This window comes from Anopheles merus, chromosome 3L (assembly GCF_017562075.2).
Source record: "Anopheles merus strain MAF chromosome 3L, AmerM5.1, whole genome shotgun sequence".
Lineage (NCBI taxonomy): Eukaryota > Metazoa > Arthropoda > Insecta > Diptera > Culicidae > Anopheles > Anopheles merus.
In genome coordinates, this window is record NC_054085.1 from 32,285,998 (window position 1) to 32,307,055 (window position 21,058).

The following is a 21,058-nucleotide window of genomic DNA, read 5'->3' on the forward strand; positions in this document are numbered from 1 at the left end:
CTATCTTGCTACAACAAATGCAAACGAACTGTTACGCGTCAACACAGTGATAACAACGTATTGTTTTTATCTCGGTTAGGATAAATGCTCATATCTCTCTCTCTGTCTCTTTACATACGGCTGTTGTATTCCATTTCCTTCTTCTTGGGAAGATTCTTTTGTATTCGATTGCGCAAACAATGTGCTAGTTAGAGTAGTGATATTCCAATCTGGGTGCCACCTGACGTCCCTACTCTAAAATTTCAATTCGTTTCAGGCGTTGTTTCATTCGGGGTAATGAAAGCTACGCGAGAGACGCCTGGAGAAGGGAAAGAAAACAATCCATCCATCTTCTCGTTTTCTTCCAACAATAACGTTACATTACAGAAAAATGTCCCTACCCTAAATGCATCGTGCTTGATCCATTGTCCTTTGAGAGTTGAAGCAAATGTACAAAGAGTTTTAAGGATCGTTTAATGCAGTATTGTAGTTTTCTATATACTTTGGTTCCGGCGGGGGTGAAAAGCAAAACAGAAGAGAAAAACGAAAGCACAATTTCTTCCGAGCGAGCCTTCTCCACTTCATTTGGGGGAAGGGGGGGGGGGGGAATCGTTTGCTTTCCCCTGCTGTTCGTGTGTTCAGTAGAATTGCTTCAGCTGCTCGTACGTGATGAAGAAAATGATGTTCCACGGGCCCATCCGCACCCAGGTCGGGATGAAACCTTTGTACAGCGCTCGGAAGCCTTCGTTGCGCACCGTTTGCACGGCACAGTCGACGCTGCCGGTGTAATACAGACGGGGGGTGGTGGTGGTGGTGGTGGTGGTGGTTGCCGCCGGTGTAATGCTAGGCTGTAGCTGGTGCACACGCCGTTGGTTCATGAGACGAGTCTGCAACAAAAAAAAGTCATTAGATTGGCAACACTTCAAGCAGCGGACACAAACTTACCCGTATCACATCGATTGGTGTTGAAGCAATCGCACTTCCTAAGCTCGCGATAAAACTAGAGCTGCAATGTTGAAGCAAAGAAGAAAACGTGCGTTAAAATGCATTCATTTCACAACTATTGAATCGCAAAAAAAAAAAAACTCACATGAAATGATTCGCCACCTGATCGCCGAACGTTTCCATCAGGTGCAGCTTGCAGAAATCGTACACCGGCAGCTCGACGGCCGCTATGACTGCTGCCCGCTGGGCTGTCGGGCCCACGCCCCGCCACAGCCCCCGGACGCCCTCGTGGACGTAGATTTCGCGGAAGCATTGTACCAGCCCCACATCGCTAGTGCCCCGGCCGTGCACCTGCATGCGCACCTTCAGCACGTCGGTCGGGTTGGCGATGGCGCTCGAAATTGCGCCGGCCATCGTGGCGCAGGCCGCATTACACCAAAGGCTCTCGTTGCCGGCCTTGTCGTGGAGCAGCCCGCGATCGGTGGCCACCTTCTTGAGCGTGTAGTACGTGCCGAACTTGATCGTACCGTACGTGGCCTGCCGCAGCACTGCCGGCCATATGCTAGTGGAGAGGGCGAGGTAAAGGAAATGAGGAATTAAATGATCGTCAAGGTATTTTTGTCTTATCAACACACTAGAAGCTTTTAAATTGAACTTCGATTATCAGCCAGTCGGAGCCATCCGCAAACGTCCCGGATCGAAAGCGCGAGAAATCGGATCATGACGGGCTAGCTTCAACTAACAGTGCGGTGGGACTACAATGTACATCCTGGTACTTTTTCACCGCTTGGTCAGTTGCTTTAATCTTCCGGTTCATACTATCCGTGGTCTAAGGGCCAACATCTCAGAATGGCCAACAACGAAAGGCATTCGATGCTCCAATCGTTCTTCGGGTTGGTGAGTTGATTGAGATGACTATTTGTCTCTAGCAGGACCCAGTATTGACCCTTCCATTTTCACCACTACGTCATTGTGTTGCTATGGTAGCACCATGCACGTGCTAGTGCTACTTTGTTTTAGGAACTTTTCAGTGTCTACGTACACAACAAGGTCTATTGCACTCATTTTGAAACCTCCAGCTAGGAATAAACCTCCAGGAATAAAATACTGCACGTAACATAAACCCCCAGATCCGCTCCTTACCCAGAATAAAGGGCCTTCACACCTTCTTGGCGGGAAATTTTCACGAACGCATCGGTCATACCACGGTACCGCAGCTCGCTGTGTGATCGATCAGTCTTTTGGCCTTGAATTTGCAAACGAGTTTTGGTGGTGTCGATGGGAAACGTTCCTGCAAAGAAAAAGAAACCCGAAAAGAAGAAAAATAAAATGTATGAAAAAACACTACCACCACCTGGGAAAGGGGGTGGTCTAGTAAAAAGCGAGGTTACTAAGGGTGACGAAGGGCGGGAATGTTTTCCATTCATTCCAGTGACGCACGGACACTCCGCACGGGTTGATTATATAATGCAAACATGTTACTTTTTCTGTTTTTTTTTTTCTCTTTCTCTCTCTCAACCCTTTCCGTTTTTATCAAGATCGACCAAACAGCACCGATCGCTGGCCACTGCCATTGGCCCCTTTGTCCCATACGCTGCTTACCGAATTCAGCCATTATCGATGCCATCCCGCCGTATACAAACGGCCGCCAGTCGCGTATATCGCTCATCTTCGTATCCTTGCCCTCGGGCCGTACCGGGTCGTGTCGGGGTTGTCCGCTCCCTTCGCTCCCTGGGCTACGCACAGCCTTGAACTTGTGTAACCCTTCCCGGTGCACCGCACGCTATCAGCACCCGCGAGAACCTTTGGTAAACACAGCCTCCTGAAGGGCACACACACACCAGAGGCGTTTGCACGTCACGGTGGAAAAACAGATCGGTGTGCCCGGTGACCGACACCGGCGTGTGTGTGTGAGCGAAGGAAGAGGATCGCGTGGTGAACCAGACGGCTCAGGAACAGCTGCAAGTTGGCGCGGATTACCACCCACTTTCTTCCCCCGTTTAGTTCTGGTGCAGCGGATGAACTTTCCGACGAATTTTGCGAACGTACTGTGCACGGAACATTCTGACAAATGGGGATGTTTTCGTCGTTTTCGTGTCCAGGGGTGGAAACGCGCGGGCCGAACTATCCTCGCGGGTGGAAGGACATTTTATGCACAGAAACAGCGGCGGTGGATGTCGCAACCGGTTTGACAGATACACAATTGTGACGAAGGTGCAGGTTTGGTCAGGGGCGCACATGTTGTCATGTGCGGTTTGTGGAGATGAAAAATCATAAAATTATGTTTAGCAACTGTAATATACTTTATGTTGAGAGTTTTGTTATGGTACTGTGTAGACTATTTTTTTTCAAATACATGAAACATAAAAAACTACCACAAAATTGGAAAAGTTGTACAAAAATTTACATTTTATTTCAGCAGCGTACAATAAAGATGGACGCCAGAGTAATGCCACATGAACACCTGTCATTTGACGGGTGTGATGCACCATGAACTGTCAACCTTTAAATCCAATGCAAGCAACCGTTAAAATTGTGGACGCAAATGGCAATAATTTGGCCATAAGTTTAATTTTGGGAAACGTAGGAATTGGTGATGGCAAAAATGCAGTTTTCGTGAGAATCCGGCTAGCTCCGAAGATTTCTGGGATCGATTAGTAGGTTCGGAATCAGTTGGGAATGGGAATTGGTTCCGGTATCGGCATCTGTTTTGAAATCGGAGTCAGTTGCGGCATCTCCAATAGAATAGGCGTTTGAGTCTAATAATGCTACGTATTGATAGCCGCAAAGAATCCTTATTTAGTTGTAAACAATCCGGAATCCGGTAGATTACCGGATTAATTTCGCTTCTGCAACTTCTTATCTCAATTCTCAAGAACTGATTCTCATTCCGGAGCTCATTCCAGTTAGAGATTCAGTTCAGATTCCGTTCCCGGAGCAATTTGCGATCCCTACGATAATTCCCGATTCCAAAGCCGATTCTGATTCCGGAGCCGATTCTGATTCCGAGATCGATTCCGGAATCTATTACGGATTCGAAGTCGACTCCCGAATCAGCTCCAAAATCGGCTCTGGAATCGAAATCGATTCCAGCAAAGGAATCGGCTCTGAAATCGAAATTGATTCCGAGCTTCCTCCACTAATACGAATGTGTTGTGTAGTAATTTTTCCTATTTTTCTGAATAAAAACACCACCAAGAAACAGAGATATAGAAACTAAACATGGTTCATAAAATCTTTCGATGTTAGCATTACATTATTAAGGATCATAGAACAAAGCTACAGACAAATAAAACTAGCATTTCGGTCCAAAGAAAACAGACACTCTAACGTATTAAATAACTTTATTCCAGAAAGCCAACGCTTCATCAGTTTTTGGTAGGTCGTACGATCGTATTACAGATGTGTAGTACAGTGTATGAGAACTTTTTTGTTTTTCAAAATGGTTTTTAAGTTATCAGTGTAGTTTGAAATTACAGACATACAGAGATAGAGAGAGAGAGAGAGAGAGAGAGAGAGAGAGAGAGAGAGTGAAAGCACGATAAAATACAGCAAAGTTGAAAACTGGGAATTGCAGGATGCTTCCTTTGCCTTCACTATACACCAGAGCACAAACACTTCATAGGGATTTTACTATATTTGGCTATTTCAGGGGCAATAGACACTCACACACGCACACACACAAACCCACGCTCATTACCGTATGCCTAGCAGCCTATCGCAACCGAGTATTGTATTGTAGGTCGGTCTCCTGCGCAACTCCCGTAACGTAACATTCCAACAACAATTTTATTCAATTTACCAAACCGGCCAGTTTTGGGGCCGGGTTTTTGCTTAAACTGTTTTATAGCGCTTTCGCTACACTCCCTTCTCATTTCACTACAACAGTGTGGTTCCTATCACAGTACAATATGTTGGATTAAAACTTAGCATTTACAAACACTGCATTACACCACGAACCGTCACGAAACAGCTACTATTCAACTACTATTCTTCCCTTTTCTGTAGCACATTTTTCACACATTCAGACTATTTGGGAGGGAGCGGCACGCACAGCTCTAATCGGTCTGTTATGATCCGACCTAAAAGCATAATTGTTGCTACTGAGTGTGTTTAAACCCCTTTCTTTTCCTTTATAAGAACAACTTGCTCAAACACACACACACACACACACACTCGCAGACAAACGCACAGTGGGACGATACAAAATAGGGGTTTGTCGTTTAAATTTTACGTAATACAGTAGCAGGTTGTGGGTAGGGGGTAAGGAACTATTCAATTACAAAAGATTCTAACCATACTATAAAAAAAATCTATGTACAATGACTATCATCGTGCCCGCATGGGTGTGCATGGGCCTACATTGCCCTGGCTTGCAAAGTATAAATGAACATTGTTAAAGATCGTTTGCTATATTGTAGAAAAACATCCTGCCGCGAGCCCCCTTCCCAATTCCTTTCCTGAGAGGTGGTCGTGATCCGACACTGGCACGCAAAACGGCACTGGCTAGTTTAGAAATCTTCAAACAGCTGCATCTCGATCTTGTCCAGCGATCTCACCGACTTCCAGTCCGTCTCGGGATAGTCGTCGAAGTTGCTAGTGTCGTCCTCCTTCGAACTAAACACATAAGTCGGAACGATCGGAGGCTGCGGAATTCAATTTAGCAGGTGTGATTATTGAAGATTTGTAAGAAAAACATTACCCAAACACTCAGCTCACCTTGAGCTGCTTTCGTATCACGACATTCCAGTCCAGATGCTTAAACCATCGGTGTCTTTTAACGTCCTCTGCTCCGTTCTGAAATAATAATAAAAAAATAGATATTAAACACATCCTATTTCCATGTATTCTAAGTTAAGCTGCAGACTTCAATCTTACCTTCATATTGCCCAAACGCTTGGTTCGGTCCAGCACCAGCAGCTTCTTGACGAGATCCTTCGCGATGGGGTCCACGTGCCGCGACCATTCAATCTTGCCACTGAGAATTTTTTCATAAATCCCGAACGGATTGTCATCGTAGAATGGAGGATAGCCGACGATCATCTCGTAGATGAGTACACCTGTGGCCAATGAAAGGATAAAGAGGTATTAGATACAACCAACACAGCGAGCAGTACATGATCAAGGACCCTGATAGAGCGATAAACCGATGGACCGATAAAAATTCTCCAGTGCTAAACGTTTAATAGTCGCAAAAAGCCCGGCTGTAAACATCTGTCCATCAACAACGATGCGGTGCAGTCTTCCGGCTCCCTCAAATCAGTAAGAAAAAGTTCCCCTGACGTAAACCATTTCTTATTGACCTCCCCATCACTCGCCATCGAACCGAACCCGCCCAACGGAAGTTGTTTATTGTTATTTTCGCGCTTGGCATTCGCGCTCTTTTACGATCACGTGGGTCACGGTCTAGCAGCGTGTAACGGGAAAAAAAACCGGAGGCCCAAACTCACCCAATGCCCACCAGTCGACGGCTTTGTTGTGGCCCTTGGATTGAATGATTTCCGGCGCAAGGTACTCGGGCGTACCGCACAGCGTCCAGGTGCGGTCCTTCAGCTTCTTCGCAAACCCAAAGTCGGTGATCTTCATATGGCCTTCCCGGTCGAGCAGCAGATTTTCCGGCTTCAGATCCCGGTACACGATCGACAGCGAGTGCAGATACTCGAGCGCCAGCACAATCTCGCAGGCGTAAAAGTTAGCGGTGGCACTGTCGAAGCGGCCGGCATTTCGGAGATAGGAAAACAGTTCACCGCCACTAACGAACTCGAACAGCATGTACAGGCAGCAGTCGTCTTTGGAGTTCCATCGCCTTTGGAAAGGGACAGTAGAACAATGGAAAGGTTATTGCAAACGGCGGTTCATAAGGGAGCGCTTCTTCCAAACAGTACTTACATATTCACGATAAAAGGATGGTCGATTTCTTGCAGGATGTTTTTCTCGTTCTTTACGTGCTCGATCTGCTTCAACCGTATCACGTCCGCCATGGCCAGTATCTTCATCGCCCAGTATTTGTTGGTGATTTTATCCCGGCACAGGCACACTCGCCCGAATGTGCCCGTTCCTATTGTTGATGGGAGAAAGTAAGCGAACAGAAAACACCACGTTAGTGCCATTTTGGGTTTTTAATGGTTAAGTCGGCAGAACTTTTCCCATTTCCTTCCCGACGATTGTTATGAGATGAGATTTAAATTAACGGAAAGTAAGGTATGCAAATAGGAAATTGTTGTTCCGCTTATTCGGGAGCATTCAAGAGAGCTTTTTCTGCATTGTTTCGAAGTTTCGAGGCAAAGTTGGCGTAACCATGGCAACACATCCGTTCAAAAGGCAGGGTTTGGCAAATTTTTCAAGACAAACGTTTAGATGTTAGGCGTGTAGCAAGCTAAAGCATTGTCCACACAGCGCATAATTCTTAGTAATTTATGGATAGTGCATAAATTACAAGATGACTAGCAATGGCTATTCGAAAAGATTTTTAATAAGTCTCGTAAAAGTGCACTCCAACGCCCAAAGATGTAAAAAACAAGCATTAAAATATTCAAGGCTTACTGAAAACCTTGAAATGTTCAATCCTTTTGCAAAAATATTCATTTCAATACTAAACGCTAATCTTCAGACAACCATTGTTCTCATAGAAAAATAAATCAATAGCACATTTACTTGAATTTAGTTTTATACTCATATCACATAATATTTTTTAAACTTTTAAGCTGCTAGAATCATTCAAATCTTCTATGTTTGACAACCCCTGGTCGGAAGGAATCTTTGGATCCTCGCATCAGGTGTACGTGCCATTCTAACTACAACCGGGCTGCTCATTGTTCTGCCCCAATGTTGACACAATCCTTACCACCTCCTTACGTCTACCCAAGGTTTTATCGGTCATCGTACACTCTGCTCTGGATTCTCCATTCTATAGGAACGAATCACAGAAACGCATCACTGCAAAACAGTGCAAAGATCGGTAACACCTTCGCCCAGTTCATTCGCCGATCAGACGTACGGCCAGACGAAATCTTCGCCACCATCCACCATACCCCGTGGCGTTTCCCGCTTAACCACCCCAACGCGAACCCCAAGCTCGGGCCGACTGATTGACAGATGGATTGATGGATTAATGGGTTATTGGTGTTGCTGCTACTACCGCCCGCCACCGGAGGTACTTTCTACCGTTACCACTAGCTGCGATGATGAATGTATACCACCATCGAGGCAAATGGTTTGTATGTTTGAAGCGACCAGTTAGGCCGAACCAAGTTAGGGATCTTCGATCAGCTCCGGAACCTTGAAAAGGTGTCCCCGTGCCAAAGGCACGAAATCTGTTTTGCCCGACAGTGAAAGTGGCGGCTGGTGGAGGGAAGGCGGGATTCGAAATTTCTAATTAGCCACTAATTAAAACACCATGCTGCCCACGCCACGACAAAATCTCATCCCGCACGGTCAGAGCATAGTCCGAGCGTCTGGTTCGTCGTTTGCTGTTGTGGGATGGCATACGGAACCGATGTTGATTTTATTACCACAGCTGCCAGTGCCATTCCCCCCCCACCGGGGGGAGGAGGGCAGAATGGCAAAGATCATGATGGCGGTTGTAAACATGACCTTCGCAATGCATTCTCGTCAGCTGATTCTGCAGACGGGTATGCGAGATTGATCCGAATTTCCGAAAGCAAATCGGGAAAATTCTTGTTTGCCATTTGAAGAAAGGAACCGCGCTGTACATTACACCATAGCGCGTTTGGGCCTCAATATGGGCGTTAGAAGGTCGGAGGAAAACCATCACTAACACCACAAGTCCGCGTACGCGTTAATTGCACCCAAGCACCCCATTTTGTTGTGCCTTGGGGCCGATTCCGTCGATAAGTGAAGCGGCGTGCAGGCGGGCTATTTCTGTTCGACATTTTTACCCTTTTTCTCTCTCTCTCTGCACGCAATATGGACACACCCTCAGTGAAGGTGTTTCGGGACAGTGTAATTTCGCGCAGTAATTTCGCAGCATGATGATGCAAACGTCCGATTTCCCGGCAGCAACATCGCCAACTTCACCACGAGACAGTGCGACGGTTAATTGGAGGATGTTTACTGCACGCAGCCAGCCAGACAACCCGATGCCACGCAAATCAAGCGCAAAGAAGAGGGCACACCAGAGAAGTCCAAACCAGTTTAAGATTTAACCAGTTTACACAATTTGGGAAGGGAATGTGATTTGCGGATCCTTCCCATTGCGTCGCTTGCAAACGCTGCGCTGTGGACATTCGGCCCTGACAGGTGTTTTCGTAATGGCTTCGGGGCGAACCGAAACCGTCTTCGTCGAGAGAACGTTAATCCGTTTCCCATTTACTTGCCCGCCCGGGGGGCAACTTTCGCTTTCACGGCAGAATGGGAAGCGGTCGCTATGCGTTTTTGTTTGTACTTTTGGGTGTTGTTGGTCCGTTATTTTGGCTTTGTTTGAAGGATCTTGCTTTCTTTCAGGTCTCCGTCGAATGATTAATGACTCCAAGGGAAGAGATCTCACTTCCGTTGGGCTTTTGTTGCTTTGGTTATCAGAGATAGTTCGCTCGAGCTAGGCACGCTGTTGACCATTTTCGGTAAGTGCCCTTTGCCTGTTAACAGCTGTTTGGAGTCTAACCATTTCTGCTGAACTGACGCTAATCTGATCGCTTCCGTTTGACGTTGGTGAAGGCAATGAGTGAAACAACTTCATCATTTCTCAATGGAGCTACATTAAGGGATGCTTCAATACAATGATGGAGTGTGGAAGTGGTTATAGCTATGAACTCCAAGCAATTTAAAATGTTTTAAATTCAAACCAACACATCCTCCAATTGATCGTATTTGCTTTCACTAAAAAAGGGCCTCGAGAATAAGACTAAACTTGGGTTTGAGTCACACATATTGCACCATCCAGCGCAAAGCCGACCTAAAACGACCTAAAAGAACTGCTAACTCTGGAGCGAGCTACGACCTTCACACCTAGTGTGACTTTAGCACATGTTCTAGAGTTGTAAATAATAGTACTGGTAAATTTCCATCTCAAATCTGGACTTCAGCCTTCAGACCATTTGTAGTTATCATAACAAGGAGTTGAACCGGACAAATCGAGAAATAGCGAGCATTATGTAAATATTTACTTAAAAAAAAGATACTTTAAAAAAGTGTATGTGATATCGATATTGTGGGGAGTTTAAAATTAAAAGCCAATATATGCAATGCAGGTAACATTGCATTGCATTGATCAGGCTCACTTGAAGTATATGTCCCCGGGCTAGCTATTAGTCCCACGGGTGAGATTGAGGTATTTACATTTACATAATTCAACCAATATTACATGGCCTAAAGTGCTTTATGCTACTTAGTTTTTGATTAAAACAAACAGTAAACAATTGAGAGCATAAGATGGGTTATTCATGTTCAATAGTTCTACTCGAATATTAATCCATTAATGGACTGACAAACCCGAACAAGACCAGAACTGACACTCGAATCACCCAACATTATAAAAGCTTTAATGATCATCGGATGAGCTAATGATGACGATAATCAATCTAGGTTGTTCTCCAAACTCGAACCGCAAAATACTTCTATTTCCCCTCCTTAACACGTTTTTAATAGGCTGTAGCAAAGCTAAGCTCTTCTACTAACTCAGTTCTACCTGCTTTATGCATTACGATAATCAACAATTACCACTCCAACCGTTTTATAATTAGGTGCAATAAAAAATAGGTCACTAAGTGCTAGGTCATCTAACGAAACGGCATAGATTGCAAATATGAATATTTAAGTTCTCTTTCAAAGCGAAGGTCATCAGCAGCGTGCTCATCAGGACGCCTTTCTCATTTCCCCTTCGAAACGCACAAATCTACTCTGCGGCATCGCCGTTTACACACCAACTCGATCGCGTTTTGCAAACCTTCCGAAAAACGAACACTGTTGCCACACGATAATGGCTTCCATTTCGGTGTACAATCAACGCCGGCGCTTCCATCACCCATCATCATCATCATCATCATAATCATCATAAACGAACGATGGCGAGTGAGTTTTGGCCACGGTTTGGTTTGATTGTTCGAGAGACAGCCGCTGGGCGAGCAAAACCATTACAGCGAAGGCTTCAATCGATCACGCTGCGCGTGTAGTATTGCGAAATGTGATCTGGTCGGGGATGGGTTTACCTCTCATTCACAGTACACTGTAGCAAGGGGCTACTTTCCTCCTGATGGACCATTTCATCCACTGCTGGCTGGGCTGGAAAGACTCGTATCCAACCGGATTAAAATTACACTCTGCTGTACGTTCCTGGGAAAAGATCCGGCGTGAAAAGAATGGCTGCGGTACAAGAATTGCAAGTAATTCGTGGTCGCCACACCACGATCACAAGATTGGTGACATCTATTGCTCATCTATCACAGCGTGATCGTTCCACCCAGGTGCCTGCCTGATCGCAGTGGCGGGAAGGTGCAAATAAATGACGGTTAATGTGCTGCTATCACGTTAGTAATGAACCTCGTTCCCCCCCAAACAAACGGCCACCCGGCCAATGCAAGCCAGTGAGAGGGTCGGAATAGGCATAACAAAGAAGAAAAGTATATAGAAAGAAAGAGTTGTTTGCACGCGAGAAAACGGGAAGAGCAGCAGAGAAGAGAAAAAAACATAACACTACTGACCAGCGAACGATTGAACGGAACCGTCGATAAATAGTTGTGAAGTGCTTCTTGGTGCGCTTTTTTTCGACTTCGACAAACGTTTTCCATTTCCCCTTACACGGCGTTAAGATGGCCGGGCCGGCGTTTTGTGTCGTGGTAGTGGAAGTACCGAGAAGAGGAGCCTGTGACCACCGCCAGGGCCATGGTCATGCGACGGCAGCAAAACAAACCGTCGAAAGGGGTTTTTCATGTTTTCTCCTACTGGTTTTGTGTGGGTTGGTGGTGCGTTTGTCGCACTCTCGGGGCACCATCGCCCAGCCAATCGATGTCGCCACCAGCGGAACAGGGATTGATGGAACGGAAGAACCTCTTACTTTTCTCGTGCCTCGTGCCTTGCCGACCGGATGGGGGTAGGTTTTTTGTTCGTCCTCTCGTGTCGGACTTCCCCTCAGCATAATCATAATATGCTGTTATCGAGCGTGCTTCACGTGGCGTGCGGGCCCGTATCGCATGAACATAATAATAATAATATGCTACGAGAGCGATCTAATTAGAGGCATGATAATATTAAACCACCGGGGTGAGGAGGAAGGTGTCGGACGGAGCGGCACGGCACCCAGCGGGGCGGACGCTTTTGTAAAGTTACGCGCATTAAACCGTAATGTTACGTTAGCGCTTTGGTCGAACGAGACGTTAGCAAAGACACACCTGTTGCATTCGCCGTTCACAGGGAGGAGCAACCCCTGAGGTGGATTGGTGTACTTTAACGTATTTATGGTGTTATTTTTAGGATATTTAAAACTGATTATTTGACGCTTTAACAAACGGTTTACCCGAGCTTCGTGTACTCAAGTTGTATCTTCAATGTACCATAATTATGCTGTGAATAAGTCACATAAACATTCTATAAACATAGAGTGTATAATACGAAATTGAAACGAAATATATGGCTATTATTAGTGCAAAATTTTATTAAAAAAGTTATGCCGATACCAATTAGATACTTCTGTATTCAAAAACTGTTAGACATTGTAAACTTAATTGTTCCATCAAAACATTTTAAGCTTTTTATAGCTTTCTGCAAGGAGACTGTGACGTCTATTCGAAAGATGTGCTGGCTTCTACACGGGCAGATGGGATTCTATTATTCTATTTTGTTCCCTAGTAACAAGAATTGAATATCCGGTTATGTGGTACTAATAACTCTAGGAAGCTTATATAGGCAAGCATGAACGTGTAGGTCGTTGCGAGAAAGAAGAAAAAAATATTCAAAGCTTGTATATACAGCTAGTCCCTGAGACACGAGGTGCCCTCTTGTACGCAGATTCATTGATACGCGGGTTACCAATTTTTTTAGTTCTTTGTGTAAATTGGACTGATTTGACATACTTTCCTTATTTCCATACCTTTCAAACTAAGATTTAACCACATTAGTATCCCACATAAGCTAATCGTAACGTAAAAATCACCCTCAATAATATTATTTTAACGGTCAACTGTCAGTGCACAACTGAAAAGTTTGGAGATATTTCATGTATCTGGTAGAAAAAAATGGAATATATGGAATGTATTAATCAGAAATTCTGCACATCAAAATTGGGCCCAAACAGCATGGCTTTCGATTGCCGCTCCCTGGAACCAAACAGGTGTGTGAGGCAAGACACACACGCAAAAACAATCACTTACTCGTACACTAATTAACAGGTAACTCACGAGTCAGAAAGTCAAACGTTTTCGGACACTTTTTTCCCACACATCAAACCCCCACATGTGGCACAGTAAACAGTTTCGGTCGCATAATAAGATGTTAATGTAATCGTACAAACGAACACGCAAAGCCGACAACACCGACGTGCGGTGCTGATCAGTTTATGACGCTTCAAAACGATCACGATTATTTGATTACCGATCGGCTGTTTGGATGTTTACGTGTACGTACGACGTACGATACAACAACCGATCACCGATTATACGATAACAGATCTTCCCCCTTAGTGAACCTTTACAAACCATTTACCATCAATTAGTGGCGATAAGCTAGCGAAGAGAAAACATAATCCTACCCCTCGGTCTGTGCGAGTACAGCGCTTCTGCTGGAGCGCGAAACCGGTACTTGAAGCTTTAACGATTTGGACATGCAGCAGCACCAACCAACGGGGTCGAGACACGTTGCTGCATCTTCTGCCCGCCGGCGGCTGACACACGGACCAAAACTTGCGAAAAGTGAAGTTCAAAGATGGCTCATGAATCATGCATGCCGAGGGACGCATACCGCGTGTGGGCCCCGGAAGATCGCCCCATGCTTTGCTACGCCGCCGTGCTTGACCGTGAGGCAATCGATGACCACGATTTTGACCGGACCGAGCTGGATGGAGCGGAGTGTCGGGGAAGCTTTATGCGCTTCTCTGTGACTTGCAATGCTGCGTTGAAAGGCGAGGGGGGGGGGAGCAAAAGTAAAAGCTCATTTTTCAACGGATGCACAATTGTTGCCGATGCATCTGGCGTCCGCAGCGTTGACGGTGTGCGCGCGCGCCCGCGTACGCTTCTTCCGTTTTGCGCGATTCGCTTTCTTCGGCTGACTTTCGTTCCGATGGCCAAACAGGGAAAGAAGACCTTAAGAAACGGCATTTGACTTCGGACGGCGAGACGTGTCGGCGATTAAACCGTTGGTAGTTGATGATGTTTTTCTCTCTCGGTTTTTTTTTTGACTTGCTTTGTTTTGCCAATGGTTTGCCATTTACAGTGGTTTTCGATAGGAAAAAGTAGCCGATAAAAGCCACCATGCTTTTCATCGGTTTTGTAGAGAGTGTGGTAAGGTTTTAAGGCAAAGAAGCCGTCCCAAAATAATGGCCTTATTGTTGGAGCAAAAAAACCAATAACGGATATATGATCGATAAGCAATTTGCCGCTATCGGCGCTACCATCGGCCGCTTTTTAAGGCACGAACCAGCGGCTGCAATCAAACTGTCCATCTATAGTGCAATTATTGGCACTGGTGTGATTACAAAACACGAAACAAAACTAGCAATAATGTAGCAAAAGGGGAGAAAAAAGAGGAAAAAAGTAACAAAAATTAATCCAAGGTAGAGCGATTTATTACCAGCTGCATTTGGAAGGGTGTGCAGCAGCAAACGGCAGATAAGCCACCATATCGCGCATTTTAGCGCGATTTTAGTGTCTGTTTTGTCTCGTCGAGCAGATTAAGCCGTTCAGTTAATTTGGGTTATTTTTGCCAAAGCACAGTACCCACACAGGGTGGCAATAATTGTACGATACGGTTGATGGGCTTTAAGCACGCGCGCACAAACTGTAGTGGCATAATATAGTTGCGAAGTGCGCAAACCTTTTTTTTTGGGTTTTTGGTTCGCTTAAGTCGCTGCCGGGTGAAGTAAGTCACGTACTTTGGCAGTAGATTGTACAGAAAATGGCCAAAGCAATGCGGTTCCATAAACCGATAGGCCTATCCAACCGATCTGAGCAATAAACACGGAACTGTTAGGGGGGAAGCATAATACGATTATGGAACAGTTTTTGAAGCAATTTTCTGTAGAGCTCAGACTTTAAATCCATAAAAATCCCTCAAAAATAATACAGAAATCATTAAAAATACCTTTAAAAATCAATATCTGTCTCACTTGCCATAGTATCTGTATTTAAAAAAAAAACTTCAAGTCTTTTTAATTTTAATCAATCCATTTAAATTGATTTCACATGCTAAAATAGCTATGAGACCAAACAGCTTTGTTATGAGAGCGAAGTGTAAAAACAGATCGTTTACACTTGTTGCCCTACAGCGTCTTGCGCCAAGAAGGAAACCCCATTTGTTCGCTGGCTTCGAACTGTGGCCAATAAACTCTTTACAGTCCTTTCGGACGCCACACGTCTCATAAAAAGAGTTTCATTTCAAAACTCACATCCAACTAACATGGGATGCCCTACTTTCGACCCATTTTTCCGTCAATCAAACACACACAAAAGCGATGCTTCATGGCCTCATTTTTTGAAAGTTTTATACATTAAGCAAGCAAGTTGTGAGATGATACACAATAAAAAGTTAAATACATCAGTGCACGAGTCAAACCGTACCGATGTCCTTATGAGAGAAGAGGCGTCCCGTCACCTGCCTGCGAAAGTTGGCAACAGCTAGAATGAAAAGATAGCATTGTGCTAGCATTTTGGGTACGACCGCTTAACCAAAGGAAGGTGGTTGAAGAAATAAAAAGGATTCAGCACATTGGCGACCACTAAAACTACCCCCGGAAACCGGAAGGCGGACAGCACAGGAAGGAAGGCAAGGATGGGGACAATCATCGTAGTAAATACGAACCCAACCCCTTGACCGATTTGGTAGGGTCTCTGCTCCGACAGCGTACGACGACAATCGTCGATTGAAGAAGCGTGCTGCTTTGGTGCCGACAGGGACATGAAGGACCTGTCCATTGCGGCCTGGCTGGGTGATTGACATGCATTTCTGCTGCGAACCAGCATAATGAGCTAGAAAAGGACTGGGGGAACGAATGGGGTGGCATTTCCGTAAGCCGAGGAAAAGCGAACAACGTGCGCTGTATGTTCTTTCATTTTCACGTTGAAGCGTATGAAATTAATAGGAAGCGAATGGGGGAAGGATGGGTATCTACTCGCATGTCAACGCGAAAATGTCTTCTCATCGTCAGTATCGGATACGGTATGCGGTGTGTGTGTGTGTGTGTGTGTGTGTGTGGTCTGCTTCAGGTGAGAAGGAGATGAATGATATTGTGATTATTCATGAAAGGTTTAGTGAACTGATGAAAATTGTGAGCCGGTAGAAAAGACGAAAATAGGATAAGCTGTGAAAAGCTGTCAGTTTTTTTTTCTCATTTTAGTCTTTTTAATATTGCTAAAACGGGCATAAGGGAACATGGAGCAATATGTTCGTGGCAACGGAAATACAGGGAATGAAATACAATGTAGCATTAATCGAAGTTTTTTTAACGAGATTTGGGATTTGACTATTTTATTGATTAATTATTGGCTAGTAAAACAATAATTGAACAAATAAACTTGCTACGCGAAATTTTAATGCTTTTTATAATGTATAGCAACACCTTAAAAAGCCGTTTTATCCCAAACTGCCAAATATTGGCAAGTAAATAATACAAAAATCTGGATTATGTTCAAATGATTGTTAAATACTATCCAAAAACTCTCAGAAAAGTATGAAAATTATAATGCTGCGATGATGAACATAGAGTGATAGCTCTACTCAACTTTCAATCCATTTACAGGCAACCATTTGGCTTCGTATCATCTTTCTGCTCTACTTCTCACCTCAAGTTTAACCGTATCTTATTAAATCTTCTGTATGCTTACGCTCAACCAGCTCAGCTGGGCTAATGCTCTGACAAATTCATTTCATTTATTGATTTTAACAAAGCCAACCGAATCGACCATGTCGCCGCTGTGCAAACACACAATAAGACGCTAAAAATAATACAGCAAACGACATCGTTTCATACTTCGGGCTGGGCGGACGTGATGAAGATTAGTGCCGCATCGCAATCGAGCTGTACCGAATCCCACACACAAAAACGCCAAGCCAAGACAGACGAGACAACCGTCCCACTAAAACAACGTAAACGGTGGAGCAGAATTCGTTTGGACACGCGGATTGAATGGAATACTCCTGGTGCAGTTGCAGGAAAGAGCGCTGGGGTGGCATAAACGGGAAAGGTGTTCTTAGTGAGAGAGGACATGTTCCGAAAAAAAAACAATTTCAGATAGAGAATATACAGCAGAACAGGAGAGGAATAAGCTGGCAAGCACTCGACCGGTGAACGGAACATTGCGGAACAGTGTGGGGGAGATTTGGAAAAGTGGGAAAATTATTTTTGGAACCAAACTCAGCTTCCCACTGTCGCGAAACGATGGTGCAATGCAAATTGGGCTGAATGGTGGTGGGTATTGGGAAATTTGATAAATACCAACAAGCATACCATTATGTTTAATCGAAATTACTTAATTAAAAATATTCCAAAACAAAACGAGCCCAAGCCTAGCTAATTAGTAACATGGCCTTTTTTTAAACATCAAAACACGTTTTTCAAAAAAGCAACCTGATAATGGTTCCATCACGCACTGAAGCCTCACGTGAACTTCATTTCCAAATTCCTTCCCTCTCTCTCTGTATCTCGCTGGCTGCTGTATTAAAAAAGCACACACGACCCATACGACCAGCAGCAGTAGATCGGACAGCCTGTCGGCCTGTGACCGACAGGAAGGTGGGGCCTTCAGCTCTACCTTTCTCGTGTGTTTTAGTTTGTTTTGATGATGTTTGCCCAAGGGGCCATCGTAATTAGCCACGGCGAGCGCTTCATCAGACGAAAGCTTCATGCGGCTGCTGCTGCTGCTGCTGCTTCCGTAGCCTGCGGTAGATCGCAAAAGGAAGCCACACCACCGAACCCAACCCATCGGTTGATTTATTCGAGAGCCACTCGCAGGGAGGGAGAGAAGATTTCCCTTCTTTTGCTATGCAGTGCGGTGTGTTTACTTAGCCATTAAAAAGGGTCATCATGCTTTTTACCTCGCCGAGTGCGTTTGTGATCGTCCCCTGGCTCACCGGTTCACAGGTTGTGTCGCAGTTGGTTTTGAACGCATTTCGATAGAACAGTCAAAATAGCCGTCCAGGAAGTGTGCCTAACGATCCCAAGTTCTATGCAACTTTAGAAGCACCGCAAGGTTGTTCACAAAATATTATGTTTAAAGTGCAATGTACACATTTTCTATTTTAAACTTATAATAAAGAGGGTTGAATATTAAACACATTCAACAGCAAATGGTGCTGTTCCTAGCTTTGAGCTAGCCTATGCTTTGATTTACTTTTTCAATTTGGCATTAAAAACCTTATTTATAGACAAAAACAATTATTCATTTTTAAGGCAAAAATATATACATTAGCTTACTTTTTTACATTTTACAGCATATTGATAGCAAAAACTAGCAATTCAAACATGTTTTTCTCTTTTCAAGATGCTGCTTTTGATGATTTGTTTGCTGTCTAATTATTATCTCTTTTTTATATAGGTTGTACACCTTAATTACAAAAATTTGGCATTTTTAAGTGATTTAGTGGTTTTATAGTATACCAAAGCATCTATTCAGTAGCATCTACTTGACAGTGTACCAAAGCATCTATCCATCATTTTCGATGCCGAATGTCTCACATCAAAAAACTTTGGCAGAAAACTGTAAGTAAATACAATATAAACATTCTCAAACTTAATAAACTCTTTCCGGTACAGGCAGAACAAAAAACCAAAACGCAACGGTTGATCCACAAATTCGCCGCACAAGGTGATGATGAAGAGCGGCAGTAACGACGTATTCAACCACCCTCCCGGCAGGGGGCAGTAAAGGGCCACTACCAAAAATAACATAAAAAACACCCTCCGTTGACGACATAATCGCCTACGGTCGATTGAATTTCACTTGCCCGCAGGCAAACCGTGCCGGATAAACCGTGAAACGATCTCGCGAACCGGCACCGGGCAGACAGGCAGGAAGGAAGGAAGGAAGGAAGAAACGAAGGCAATCACTTTCGGTTTCTTTGATTACCTCTCTGCACCCTTTTTGCTTTCCTCTCTCACGCACTCTCTCTTTCTGGCAAAGTCGTCATTGCCCATCAAAACGTCGGATCATGCATTTAAACGGAATCGGAAAACCGGTACGAATGGAGGCTCGTCCATTCCTGACACATGGCTCAACGTTGGCGGGAGAGCGAAAAGCCGGTTCGGCAGCGAGAAGAGAGTGCGTGTGAACTGTACCCTCCGTATGCTGCCAAATGCCCCAACACCCCCCCTACAGTGACCGGTGAGTGACGAAACATACACGCACCGGTCACGATTTATGCGCCGGGTTCAGATCCCGCCGGTTGGTTTTGCGCGCAGTTTTGCAGTTGCCGGCGTACGCGTACTGTCCAAACGGTTGTGTACTCACCGTCAACTGGCTGCTGCTTTAGCCCTTGCTTACTCTTATCTAGATACCGGCACATGCGTGAGGTAAGTCGCTTAAACCGGTGAACCAGGCGGTACTGTGTCTGTACCGATCACTTCATCGACCCTCTTTTTGCTCCGTTTCGTCGGTGAACTCCAACACACGAGCGGGATGTGAAAGTATCTCGACACATGCAAGGGGTTGTGCTCGGCATGCTCATATCTCATTACGATAGCGACTTTGTTGAGCAGTTTTTTGAGTGACGGACAGAGAGGGAGAGAGAATGCGTGTGCACCAACAGAAGAAATGTGGTCAAATCGCCCGGAGAGGAAGCTGCTTAGCCTCGGCGTGGTACGGTTTTTTTGGAGCAGGGTGTGTGTGTGTTCCTTTTGTTTACCTTTATGCTTTCGCGATTTCTATCGTAAAAGCGGTTCGGCGGTGGGCTATTGTTGGGGCCACAATCGAAGTTTTCGCAGATTGATACTATTCAGAGGGCTACAATTGAGTGTTAAGCTTTTCCAAACAAAGCTGAAGGTGTGCTCTGTATGCAAAGTTTAATAACTGGATTTCTCTAAATTGCAGGTATAAAGATCTTAGATTAAAGACTTTCGAATCGGTTTCCCATTTAAATATGAAGTTATCACAAAATAGTTATTTCCTGAGTCAGAGACCATAATGTTTGTAATGCCATTATGTTTGTTTGCATTTTTTGAATACATATGTTATTCAAAATCAATGTGTTCATCAACTCTAGCCAGAAAATCCAGAAAAACCAAGAAATCCAAACACTCTAGGATGACTCCCAGGAACTCTGGGAACTTAAAAAAAAACCATCATTTGAGCTACTGGATAGGGAGTCTTAAATAGATTAGAAAGAATCGCTCATTAAAGTAGAAATATTTACATGAAAATATCAACTTTATACATAATGAATGCTTGATTCTATTTGATTCAACTAACTATCTGTGGTAGACTTGAATTAACATTTTGGTTTTGCTTAAAACGCAACTTGAAGTTTCAATACCAACTTGCAGTGGAAATCTTAATCATAACCGTAATTTTAAGATACATTTTTATCAAATTTGTTGCAATTCTATAATGCTATGGTGTATTTCTTTTACACGATGGCTTGCTTACGAAAAGTTTAACTTTATCTGAGACATTTGGCAATCTATTTCTCTATTTTTTTAAACTTTGATTATGATTCAATCTGTTATGTTGTTCGGAAGAACAATTCTCAAACTTTGATATGCAGAAAATGTCGTCAAAATTGTCACTGCTACTACTCGTAACAATAGAACCCTAAACCAGTTCAAACATTTGATAAGTCATTAAGCATCAATTTGACTAGATCACCAAAACATAGCAATATTTATAAGATCTTATAGATAAGAACCTCGTGCTTACAAGAGTGGCTGAAATTAAATATTGTACACTTGGAGCAAAACGACACAACTGTTTGCGCAGTGACGGTCATTGACGCTTCCCCGGGGAACCCGATTTGGCCCGATGCTCCGCGGTGACTTACTTTT

General features: G+C 44.3%; 2 protein-coding genes across 2 annotated transcripts in view; both read right to left on the reverse strand.

Moving 5' to 3' along the window:
- Positions 1 to 566: 566 nt before the first annotated feature.
- LOC121600652 (mitochondrial uncoupling protein Bmcp) lies at positions 567 to 3,111 on the reverse strand. The gene is made up of 5 exons (XM_041929462.1): positions 2,527 to 3,111; positions 2,068 to 2,215; positions 1,070 to 1,486; positions 925 to 985; positions 567 to 866 (listed from the first exon to the last, which is right to left on the reverse strand). The coding sequence occupies exons 1-5, from the start codon at positions 2,591 to 2,593 to the stop codon at positions 618 to 620; spliced, it is 942 nt and encodes a 313-aa protein (XP_041785396.1). The 5' UTR covers positions 2,594 to 3,111; the 3' UTR covers positions 567 to 617.
- A 2,209-nt stretch (positions 3,112 to 5,320) lies between these two features.
- The window catches only part of LOC121600649 (cAMP-dependent protein kinase catalytic subunit PRKX), a 46,749-nt gene continuing 31,011 nt past the window's right edge, over positions 5,321 to 21,058 (reverse strand). The window contains exons 4-8 of the mRNA XM_041929459.1: positions 6,814 to 6,982; positions 6,375 to 6,730; positions 5,803 to 5,984; positions 5,644 to 5,721; positions 5,321 to 5,570 (exon numbers count right to left, since the gene is read on the reverse strand). Coding sequence (XP_041785393.1) covers positions 5,436 to 5,570; positions 5,644 to 5,721; positions 5,803 to 5,984; positions 6,375 to 6,730; positions 6,814 to 6,982 — 920 coding nt within the window. The 3' untranslated portion in view covers positions 5,321 to 5,435. The remainder of the gene's footprint in view (positions 5,571 to 5,643; positions 5,722 to 5,802; positions 5,985 to 6,374; positions 6,731 to 6,813; positions 6,983 to 21,058) is intronic.